This window comes from Mesitornis unicolor, unplaced genomic scaffold, assembly GCF_000695765.1.
Source record: "Mesitornis unicolor isolate BGI_N332 unplaced genomic scaffold, ASM69576v1 scaffold3189, whole genome shotgun sequence".
NCBI lineage: Eukaryota > Metazoa > Chordata > Aves > Mesitornithiformes > Mesitornithidae > Mesitornis > Mesitornis unicolor.
This window is the reverse complement of record NW_010207792.1, coordinates 59,235-70,178: the sequence shown is the minus strand read 5'-3', so window position 1 is coordinate 70,178 and position 10,944 is coordinate 59,235. Positions and strand designations below refer to the sequence as shown.

The 10,944-nt window shown below is 37.1% G+C and overlaps 1 protein-coding gene across 1 annotated transcript in view; it reads left to right on the top strand.

Moving 5' to 3' along the window:
• The first annotated feature begins 2,678 nt into the window (after positions 1-2,678).
• LOC104546760 (rho GTPase-activating protein 5-like) overlaps positions 2,679-10,944 on the top strand; it is an 11,484-nt gene continuing 3,218 nt past the window's right edge. Inside the window, exons 1-3 of the mRNA XM_010192238.1 lie at positions 2,679-2,748; positions 4,104-4,235; positions 5,956-6,061. Of these exons, the coding sequence (XP_010190540.1) occupies positions 4,127-4,235; positions 5,956-6,061 (215 nt within the window). The 5' untranslated portion in view covers positions 2,679-2,748; positions 4,104-4,126. The remainder of the gene's footprint in view (positions 2,749-4,103; positions 4,236-5,955; positions 6,062-10,944) is intronic.

The window sequence follows — 10,944 nt, the reverse complement described above, 5'->3', positions numbered from 1 at the left end:
ATGTGTAAATTCAGTAGGCTTCTCCTTGTTTAACCTGAAAATTTTCTGAAGTACTCTAAGATGTCTGTCTATGTTTCTCAGGGCTGTATGGGTCTGAGCAATGAAGTGTCTCCTCTTTGATGAAATGGGGTGGGAGCGGGAAGCCCAGATACTGCAGTAGAGCATCTCTGTCTCCTGAGCAGCCCAGTTAAAGTAGTCAAGGTTTAAATGCTTCTGCTAAACAGTGACTGGATCAGACTTCTCAGAAAACACTACTGTAGCACATTCCTTTTATGCAGAAATAAATTGAATAGTAGTTGGATAAAACCCAGAATGTCTTGGGGTGTAGGGTCTTCAACTGAGAATTCTCCCATACAGAGAGAATTGCAGTCCTACCTTGTTCATACCTACCAGTGATTTCACAGAATATTAGGAGTTAGAAGGGACCTGGAAAGCTCATCCAGTACAACCCCCCTGCCAGAGCAGGATCACCCAGAGCAGGTCACACAGGAACACGTCCAGGAGGGTTTTGAATGTCTGCAGAGAAGGAGACTCCACAACCTCTCTGGGCAGCCTGGGCCATGCTCTGTCACCCTCACAGTGAAAAAGTTTTTCCTTATCTTCATATTGAACCTCCCATGCTCCAGTTTGTTCCCATTGCCCCTTGTCCTATCATTTGACATCAGAGAGAAGAGCCTGGGTCCTTCCTCCTGACACTTGCCCTTTACAAATTTATAAGCATTAATGAGGTCACCCCTCAGTCTCCTCTTCTCCAACCTAAAGAGACCCAGCTCCCTCAGCCGCTCCTCAGAAGGGAGATGCTCCACTCCCTCAGTCATCTTTGTGACTCTGCACTGGACTCTTTCAAGCAGTTCCTGTCCTTCTTGAACTGAGGGCCCAGAACTGGACACAATATTCCAGATGCGGTCTCACCAGGGCAGAGTAGAGGGGGAGGAGAACCTCTCTAACCTACAACCACCCCTTCTGATACACCCCAGGATGTCATTGGCCTTCTTGGCCGCAAGGGCACATTGCTGGCTCATGGTCATCATGGTCCACTAGTACTCCCAGGTTATTTACGACTTCTGGAAGAGGAATGCAAAGTATTTCTGTCTGTCATAGTGTGTAGCACATTTGAGGCATACTTTTGAAGGCGAGTTTGAAACCCTTTCCAGCTGTGGAAGCTATTGAATCTTTGAAACCAATTTTTGCCCACCAAATTATGCCTCCTGGTGCTTTTTGAGGATGTCGGTGAATGAGGCTCAGTTTTTTTTAAAGGACTGATTAGGTCTTACAAGAGAGAACTCTTGACTATGGATTTGGAAAGCTGAATGGTAGCTATATTGAAGAAAAGCTTACTAAAATAGCCTTGATGCAGCCAGCAGAGAGATGTGTGAATTGTCAAGGCATTAAGAAGGAAAAATCGAGTTAGAACTGAGTTGATATCAAATTAATTGGTATAAGTTTCCCAGCAGTATGAAGCAGTTAAGTGCTTTCTTTACTTTGAGCATTGTAACAGGACTCCTAGTGTTTCTTGGCACACTTGGTCACTGTGGAGTGACAGAGGAGTTATGTATTGATTTGATAATCCAAAATGCATTCTATTAGTGGGCTGTAATGGTAAAAAATCAAGAGATTTCTTAAAGCTCTAAAACTCGGAATTTTAAAATGGAACCATGTACTGTTACGAAGATCTGGCATATAGATAATTTTGCACCCATAAAGGTAACTCGGAGAATTGCAGAACTCTAAACTTCTTGTATTCCTAATGAGTTCTAACAGAGAAAGAGATCTTGGGTAGTGATGTGATTAGCAGGGTGGACACTTTCATTCAGTGATTAGCTGTGGGCAAAAAAGATAGCAGTGTGATAGGAAGCACAGTCACTGGAGTGGAGTAAGCAAGTGTGTGTGTGTGCACGATCAAGTGTATTTTTGTAATGTTGTTCACCTAGAATGACTGCTTTAATTATGACGACTCCATGAAGTAATGATGATAAACCTGGAGCACCTCTGATTTTTTTGACACTCATTTTCCCTTTCCCCTACCCCTTAAAGACAGACCTGTAAATGCCTTGATAATGTACCTTAGAAAAGAAGTGAGGAGAAATGGATGCAGAGTTTCTAAAATAGAAGCGGTAAAAGGGAAAGTATGTAAGAAGATTAAGTCCTTCTCTCATACAGGAGAGTGCTACACCATGAAATTGAAAAATCGGGAATCAATTACAAATGCTTAATTTTTCTGCAGAGTATTTTATTAGTGTATTATTGCTTGCCATAGGAAGTTGTTAAGCCCAAATGATGACAACAGTTTTAAAAAATGTGAATTCTCTAGGTACCAAACTCCAGAATAGAGATTTTTTTGATTATTGAAAAAAAGATGCAAATAACAACAGTCTTGCAGAGATCAGAATAATTTTGGGTAAGTTATTCCACAAATGCCTGCAGTCAGGTTCTTGTTATCCTACGATGTGGCTTCCTCTGAATCATATTAAATATAATAGCGAACTCAAGAGACAGCTGGTGTTTTGTGTTTTGGTAGTCCTATATCACTATAATGGTTTCCATGTTACTTTTTAGGCATTTAAGATTTCTGTTCCTACTTACAGTTTCTGAATTATTAATTATGACTGTCTCTGTTTTGCTCTATAGTATGTATACTGAATTTTGAATATTTTTTTCTCTCCTTTTAAGGATTATGTACTGAAGGCCTGTACCGTGTTAGTGGGAATAAAACAGATCAAGACAACATTCAGAAACAGTTTGATCAAGGTAATGGCAGATTTTATTATTTAAAGCCAAAACCAAACTTGAATTCTCCATGGATTTAACATAGTGCCATATAAAAGGGTTGTACTTTCGAACAGACTTCCATGGGGCTGAGTTCTTAATGCTCTGGTAGGTTGTATTTGTATAGTCCAAGTTACTGACAATGAAGCTGTGCATAAACCAAAAGTGGGATAGAATCCTGTTACAGCTGGTTTTAAGTGCTGATAAAATCATGTCTAGGTGGTATTCTGGTGTTAAAGAGAGTTTAAATACAGTCTTAGCTTCCCCTTGTGTTGATAGTTCATGAATTCCAGGCATTAAGGCATTCATAGAATCACAGAGTGGATTGAGTTGGAAGGGACCTTAAAGCTCATCCAGTCCAACCCCTGCCATGGGCAGGGATACTTCCCACCAGACCAGATTGCTCCAAGCCCCATCCAACCTGGCCTTGAACACTTCCAAGGAGGGGGCATCCACAGCTTCCCTGGGCAACCTGTGCCAGTGTCTCACCACCCGCACAGTAAAGAATTTCTTCCTAATATCCAGTCTAAATCTTCCCCTCCTTATCCTCTCAAAATGTGGTACTTCTTGATACTTATTTTATTGAAAGCTCTCTTGAATAATACGGTTTAACAATTAAATCTTGATAATAATTATCTAACACAACCTTTCTTAGACTAGAAAGAACTAGAATAGGATTGACAGATTATGCTGTTCACTTTGATGTATTAAAAGCATCAGCATTGTTTTTTTCCTTCTGTTTTGTCATTTAATTTATTATCTCAGTTGATTTCAAAGTGAAAACACTTCTTAAAAGTTCTTGAATATTAATCCTGAAACTGTGAAAACAGTAGAATTACTCCTAGTTTATAACAAAAATAAATTTAGTAGGGTTTTTTTGTGCCTCACTATGCTTTTTCACATAATTTGAGTATAATACTAGATTTGTCCATGTGTGGTCACAGATACGTTTTCTTGACCTCTCTTTAAAGGCTTCATGTGGTCACATGAACACAGTCGCATGAATTCTGCAAATTGATTATCAATTTTTTAAAAAAACTGGGAAATAGAATTATCGGGCAAAACTGATTAATCAGAAGGCATTCAATGGTAAAGACAACTCTATTTTTCCGATCTTCTACTGTTTTCTCATGCTGTCACATTTCCTTCTATTTGATTTCGTGTGACTCAAAGTGATGGCAGCATACCCATAGGTTCACCTTTTAGTGCATTTTTTAACAAATGTTTGGCAACACTTTAGTTTTCAGTGTTTTGAATAAATTCTCGTTTTCATAAGATGTTATGAGAAATGATAGCTGCAGGTTTTACTTACACTGCTGTTTAATTTTGTTTTACAGATCATAATATCAGTCTAGAGGCTATGGGAGTAACAGTAAATGCAGTGGCCGGAGCTCTTAAAGCTTTTTTTGCAGATCTGCCAGATCCATTAATTCCTTACTGTTTGCATCAAGAGTTATTAGAAACATCAAGTAAGTAATAAACAATCTTGTCTTGATCTAATGATGTTGTACTGATTGCCCTTATTGCGATTTTTACTTCATTGTAAGTTGAAAGGAGTAGATGCGCTGAAATACTTTTAAAATTGCTTAGATGTGTACATTTTTATATTCTTTAAAATTAACAGAACTTTATGATTAAATAAACATAATACGCTATCTTTTCTAAATAAGTTGTGGCTGCTTTCCTAGAAAATTTAATTGGAGAAATCTACTTTTTTTTTTTTTTTAAAATCTATGTTAGTGCTGCACATGATGAAAGCTCTTAGAATTGTATTGCAGTTGTTAGTAGGGGAAAAACCCTTGAATTTATAAAGTCTTAGATTCAAATTAGGCTTTAGAAATCAGACACATCTGTGGAATGTTATGGTAATTGTCTTTTAGGTGTTTTTCACATTCTTTTTGAAATCCTTATAGGATGAAGTGCTTCATTTTGCTTGCCTTACAAACGTTTTTCAGACACTTCCAAGAGAAATGACTGGATTGTTCTCGTGTTTTAAAGACTGTACCTCTTGTATTAGCAACAAACGGTTGCAGAAAAAGACTGCTACGCATTATTGCAGGATAGAACAGTGACACAGTATTCTTAATGGTTTTTTTTGTTCAAAACATGAAAATACTATTGTAAACATAAGGCTTGGGCCTGGACTTCATTAATATCTAGTCCAGTAGAAACTTTGTATTTCTGGATGGTATCTGTAGGTACGTGTTTATGCTATTTCTGCTGTACGTTCCAAGCAAATTGCTTGTTTAATGTAATTAGTTAGGTTGATTTTTCTTTCTCAAAACTTGTATCAGTTAAATTTCAGTCAAAACATGCAATAGCTTAGAATATAAGTGGACTTACTGTTTTAAAATGCCATTAATACAGCTTTAAATTTCTACCCAGTATATATTGGAGCATATTTAACAGAATTTGTACACTACTAGGGTACCTCAAATTTCTTTTTAGCAATACAGTCAAGTAATAGATGTGAACTTGAAAAGTGTGTTCTACAGAACGTGTGGTTCTGCAATACTCTAGTGGTATTTTCCACAAGTGTTTAGCAGCAGAATTAGTTGTTGGGTTTGTTTGTTGGTTTTTTTTTCACTAGTTGCTATTTTATTCCATAGTCCTGTCTTACATGTTGCTTATTTCCTCTTTGAAGCATAAGTAATGTCCCTTGGGCCTTTGATAATCACTGTTCTCCTTTAAACAATATATATGTATAAAATAGCTGCACTCAGCTCATTCATAATTTTTTTAATTATCTGAGTAACTGACAAGTTTAAGATATTCTACGTTCATGTGACTGTGTTCCCCATCTTTGCAAAGCTGCAGTCTGAATAAATCTTATATCTAAGTCATAAAATTTTGCAGGCAAAGGAAAATCTAAGAAGAAATGACTGTCACATTGTTAGTTATCATTCTAGGAGCCAAGAACAAGCTAGTCGTGTGATTATTTGCTTTAAAACACAGATAAGTAATTCTGCTTAAATACAGAAAAATACTTCTGTGTTTAAATAGTTACCTCTATAAGAAGAAGTTATTCTATGCAATACTGTATGAAAATAGATATTTTATCAAGTATTTTCTCACAATATTTCTCTGTGACTATCTTACCTGTACCATTATACTAGGAAAAAGACTTAGCAACACGTTACTCAGCATGACTTTCTAGGTGATATCATAAAATGTCACTTATTTCTATAGAAATCCTGGATAAGACAGAACGGCTACACGAGTTGAAAGAAATTGTGAAGAAATTCCACCCGGTGAACTATGATGTCTTCAAATATATAATATCACATCTAAACAGGTTTAGTATTTTCCTACTAAAATGTTAAGTTGTAACAATTGCAAAACAAGATTGTGTTAGTAACAATGAATTGACTGCTAGAATTGAGTATTTTATGCTGCATTGCTCATCTATTAGTACAGATGTGGAAAATGAAGCTAAGAGGTTGATGAGGAAAGGTTTGTGTATTCTCAGACGTATAAATAACTGGCATCATCACAGCTATAACGTTATAAGAGTGATTGATGTATATAACAAAAGAGCTTGAAAGAATAACTATGCACCACAGTAACAGATCTCTCCATTTTTTATTTTTTTAAAGCAAGTAGCTATTAAATTTATATATTTTAAAGAGACCTGAAAGTTGTTTGCGTTAAACCCACTCCTCCCCTCTTCCCTTAAAGCAGGGCTAGCTTCAGTCAGAATCTAAAATGTAGCACCCAAAACCCCTGCTGAGTAAAACGTAAACAAAGCTGTAAGTAACAGTAAACTGGTTACACTTGCTTCCTAAGTCATGCCTTTGGTGTGGGAATTTAATGTTTTTCCCATCGAAAATTATTATTACTGTATTTACTAAAATAATCTGGTATTAGTAAATGCTGCCTTATAATCTGAGTCTTTGTGTGCACAAGTGTACAATATTCAGTCACAAAAAGCAGGAAGAAAAAGACCAGCTTACTCATGTTTCTTTTTCAGCTAAAATCAGAATTGTAGAACGGGTTGGGTTGGAAGAGACCATAAAGATCATCTAGTCCACTGAATCAGATCAACTACGTTATTCAAATATAGAATAAACATTGCCAAAGCTAAAATAACTTTAAAAAAAACCCAAAAGCTTTGTCATCCTCTGACGTGTCATTTAAAGATTAGCTTGTGATGTTTTTTCTGCATTTTTCAACAGAATCACAGAATTGTTGAGGTTGTAAGGGGCCTTTGGACGTTGTTTAGTCCAACCCCAGTGCTTCAGCAGAGTCAACTAGAACAGTTTGCTCAAGACTGTGTCCAGTCGGGTTTTCGGTATCTTCAGGGAGGTGGACTTCACAGTCACTCTGGACAACCTGTGCCTAGTGCTCAGTCACCCTTACAGCAAAAAAAAATGTGTTCTTATGCTCAGATGGCATTTACTCTGTTTGTCCCTGCTGCTTTTTGTTCTGTCGCTGGACACCTCTCAGAAGAGTCTCAATCCATCTTCTTTACACCCTCCTGCTGGATATTTACAACCAATAATGAGACTTCCCCTGAGCTTTTTCCAGGCTAAGCAGTCTCAACTTCCTCACCCCTTCCTCATTTGAGAGATCCTTGGTCTCTTCATGATTTTTGTAGCCCTTCACTGGGCTTGCTCCAGTGTGTCCATGTGTTTGTTGTGCTGTAGAGCCCAGAACTGGACCCTGTACTCCAGATGTGGCCTTTGCAGCACTGAGGAGAGGGGAAAGATCACCTTCCCAGAACTGCTGACGGCACTCCTAATGCAGCCTAGGATGCTGTTGGCCACCTTTGTGGCACATTGCTGGCTCGTGTTCGAGTTGTTGTCCACCAGGACTTGCAGGTCCTTTTCTACAATGGTGCTTTCCAGCCAGCCAATTTTGCACATATACACCAATAAGATTTCTGTGACATTCAAGTTGTTAAATTGTTCTGGGCTAGTGTGTGTGTTTGGGTTTGCAGTATTTGTAAGGAACTAACTGAGCATGTAATATGAGAGCAGAAATGAGACCTTTTGACTTCCCTGTTTAGTCAGCAGAGAGAATGTAGGTGCTCTCTATGGCAGTTTGGAAGGAGTCTTCGCTTTTCACTGAAATGTATGAGAAACTTTGGAATTTAGGCATCTACTTCTACACTACTCTCCATCACAAATACAACTTGCTCTAAAGCTTTATAAAGTTGCCCATTTTCCTTTGCAGCGAAATGGATCAGTTTTTCCATTGCAGTCTTGCTAAATACAAATGCAGCCCTAAAATAGATGAAATCATATCAATGCATATAATTATTCCATGCATTTACATACTACAAATTGCAACATGTGCTTACAATCTGGAATATCTGAAGTAAACAAAACATCTCAAACTTGACACAGTTACTGATTACCTGTGATGTTTTTGTAGTTCTTAATGGACCTGATAGAAATTTTCGTGTCACTTGAATTTAGTGGAAGAGTGACAGTCTCTGAATTGTCAGAAGTCTTCAGCTGGTCACCTATTTGCATAACACAGCTGAATATACAGTGTCAAGTACCTGGACTGCTGCAAGTAAAAGAGCTAAATGTAATTAAAAAAAAACCTGAATAGATTTTAGTGCATGCATATCTACAGACAAATGAAATATATTTATCATAGGACTTACTGGAGAACATAAATGATGTACACTGACCTTTGCTCTCCAGTCCAGTCTCTTCTTTTTAGTGATGACTGATTTACATTGTGGGTTGCCAGTAACAAAATAAACATTTCGTAAGAAAGGTTGTAGGGTTTTTTTAATTGCAGTGTCAGGTAGTTGCGTTCCATTCGACGAGAAAGCTGCTTGAGCATAAGCAATTGCATATATTGAGGTAGATATAGGTGGATACAGGATCTTAAAAAGAACTTGTAACTAAATTCTTTACAATCTATATTTGTTTTTAAGCAATTAATTTGTTGTAAATTAGTGCTAGTATATAATTAAAATGGAAATGTTTGTCAAATGAATTGTTAATTAAATGAGGTAAAGCACTGTTCTACATGATGGAATAGTTCCTCATCACAAACTTGGTGTTTAAAATGCTTCATTTTTACATCATATGTCATTAGAGTTAAGAAATGTGGTTTTTATTGTTAATAGAGGTTGGTGATTGATATTATTTTGGTGTGTCTACAAGCATAGGACCTGCTTATTGGGGGGGAAAAATTGTGTTATCCAGATGAGCTTGCTATTGAAATATGAGAGACCAATAACAATAAGAATATAATAAATGGCAACAGTGAGTTGGGCTTTTCTTCAGTGTGATAAGCACCTTTCAGAGCATACTAGCTCTGTAATTATGGTTGATTATGAGCAGGAGTTTTAAAGATGGCGTTGAAACAGGACAGTGTTGGATTGACATTGGCTTTTTGGTAGTGACTGTGTTTTATGTTTGTTCTCGATTATGACTCCCTTTATACATAAGGACTAAAATGGCATAATATGCTTCTGAAGTCTGGGGAAAACAGGTGTACAGCTTTCAAAGTCTGATCATAGAGCGGGTTTACAGCCTGAAGTTCCTGAAGAGTTTGCAGTGGAGGAAGGTGGCAGGATCAAGAGAAACAGGCTCTTCGTTTTTCATTTTGAATGAACATAAAAGAAGGTGAAGAGACATTTGCTAAGCAGTTAGAAGACATTTCTGAAGTAGTTTGGGAAAGTTTGGTAGGAGATGACATGCAGGTTGGTAGGTTTTTGTTTACCCTTAGAAAGAACATAGGTAAAGTTTAAACATGGGAGAGAATAAAGTTTATTTTTGTTATGTTTAATCATCTGTGATGATTATTCAGCTGCAGCGCCTTCTAAAGGAAAACAGAAATAGGGTAAATCTAATTTTCTGCAGAATACGCTGTCTGATCTCAGAGACCCTGTGGCACCCTTAATGCCAGAAGGTTGGTGGAGAAGGAGAAGAGGTGAAGAATGAAATTTCCCCTATTGTCCACAGCACAACAGTCTACAAGTAGATTAGATTTAAGAAACAATGTGAGGAACAGCAAGCAGTGAACACACGACAATGAGGGACCAAGGGGCATGAGAAGACCAAACACATAATCAAATGCTAGAGGTGCTTTAGGATGTTGGAGGGTATACGTTTTAGCCTGTGCAACTGAAAAAGCCCCTTGAAAGACATTAGATTTGGAGCAAAAATGACAGGAAAAAGGTTGTCTGTAAAATAGATGATCTGGCTTTTATTTCAGTTTTATTACATAGCAGGTGCTGGTTTTTCCCTAGTTTTATAGCTCACCTTGTTGTAGTTTGTTCTTTAATGAAACACCATTATAGGGTTTGAATCCCTTTTGGTGTTTTTCATTGTCCTAATTTTAGGGAAAAGGTACGGGCAGTTCTGATTCAGAACCCCGGCAGATTCATTGTCCTGTCACAATGTCTTACACTTAAATTTATTTAGTTCTTGGTGACAGTCTCGCTCATTGCTTGATCTCTAGAGTATAGTTTAAGAGAAATTTCTACAGCTAAGAATTTGGTACAGGAAGAAAACTAAACTAAAATAAAAATGCTAAGCAAGATGTAGCTTACATTTATATTTTGGGGGTTTTTTTTAATCGTTAAATTAAGTAAAATATAGTTCTTTTAGGAAAGAGAATATGAATATTACTGTCACTCATAAATAGTGTCGAAATACCCTTTAGACAGACCCTTTTACTGTAAACAGATTGAGAGGCAGTGTTTGTGTACACTCACACTATTTGGAATAAGTAATGCGCATGCTAAAATGGAAGTTACCACAATAAATGCATGGTAAATGAGTGAAAATATTTTCTTATAGCATTAATTGTAGTGTTTACTATGGTTTTCACAGCTTTTGAATCTATGGACTGCAGTCAGCTGTCAGAAGTTCTTGCAGTCTGCTCTTGTTAATCGTCAAAACTAACTGACAAGTTGCTGAAGTTTTATTTTGCATCTATTTCTGCAGGACAACTGTAGCTCGATTACCTTTGTGCTGTCTGCTGTAACATAGGAATTGCAAGTTCCCAGCTGAATCTCTTAGGTGTTTGTTGGATTTATTAACACCCATTTTTTCATGCCTCTCTCACTAATTACTTACAGATAAAATTGTGATGTTACTTTAGAATGCAGAGTGGTTTTGGAAAACAAAATAACCTGACTCTTTGTAGCCCATTAGTAGCAGTGTGTTTTTCTGAGGAGCCATTTACTTGTAGTTGAAAAAGTGGGTA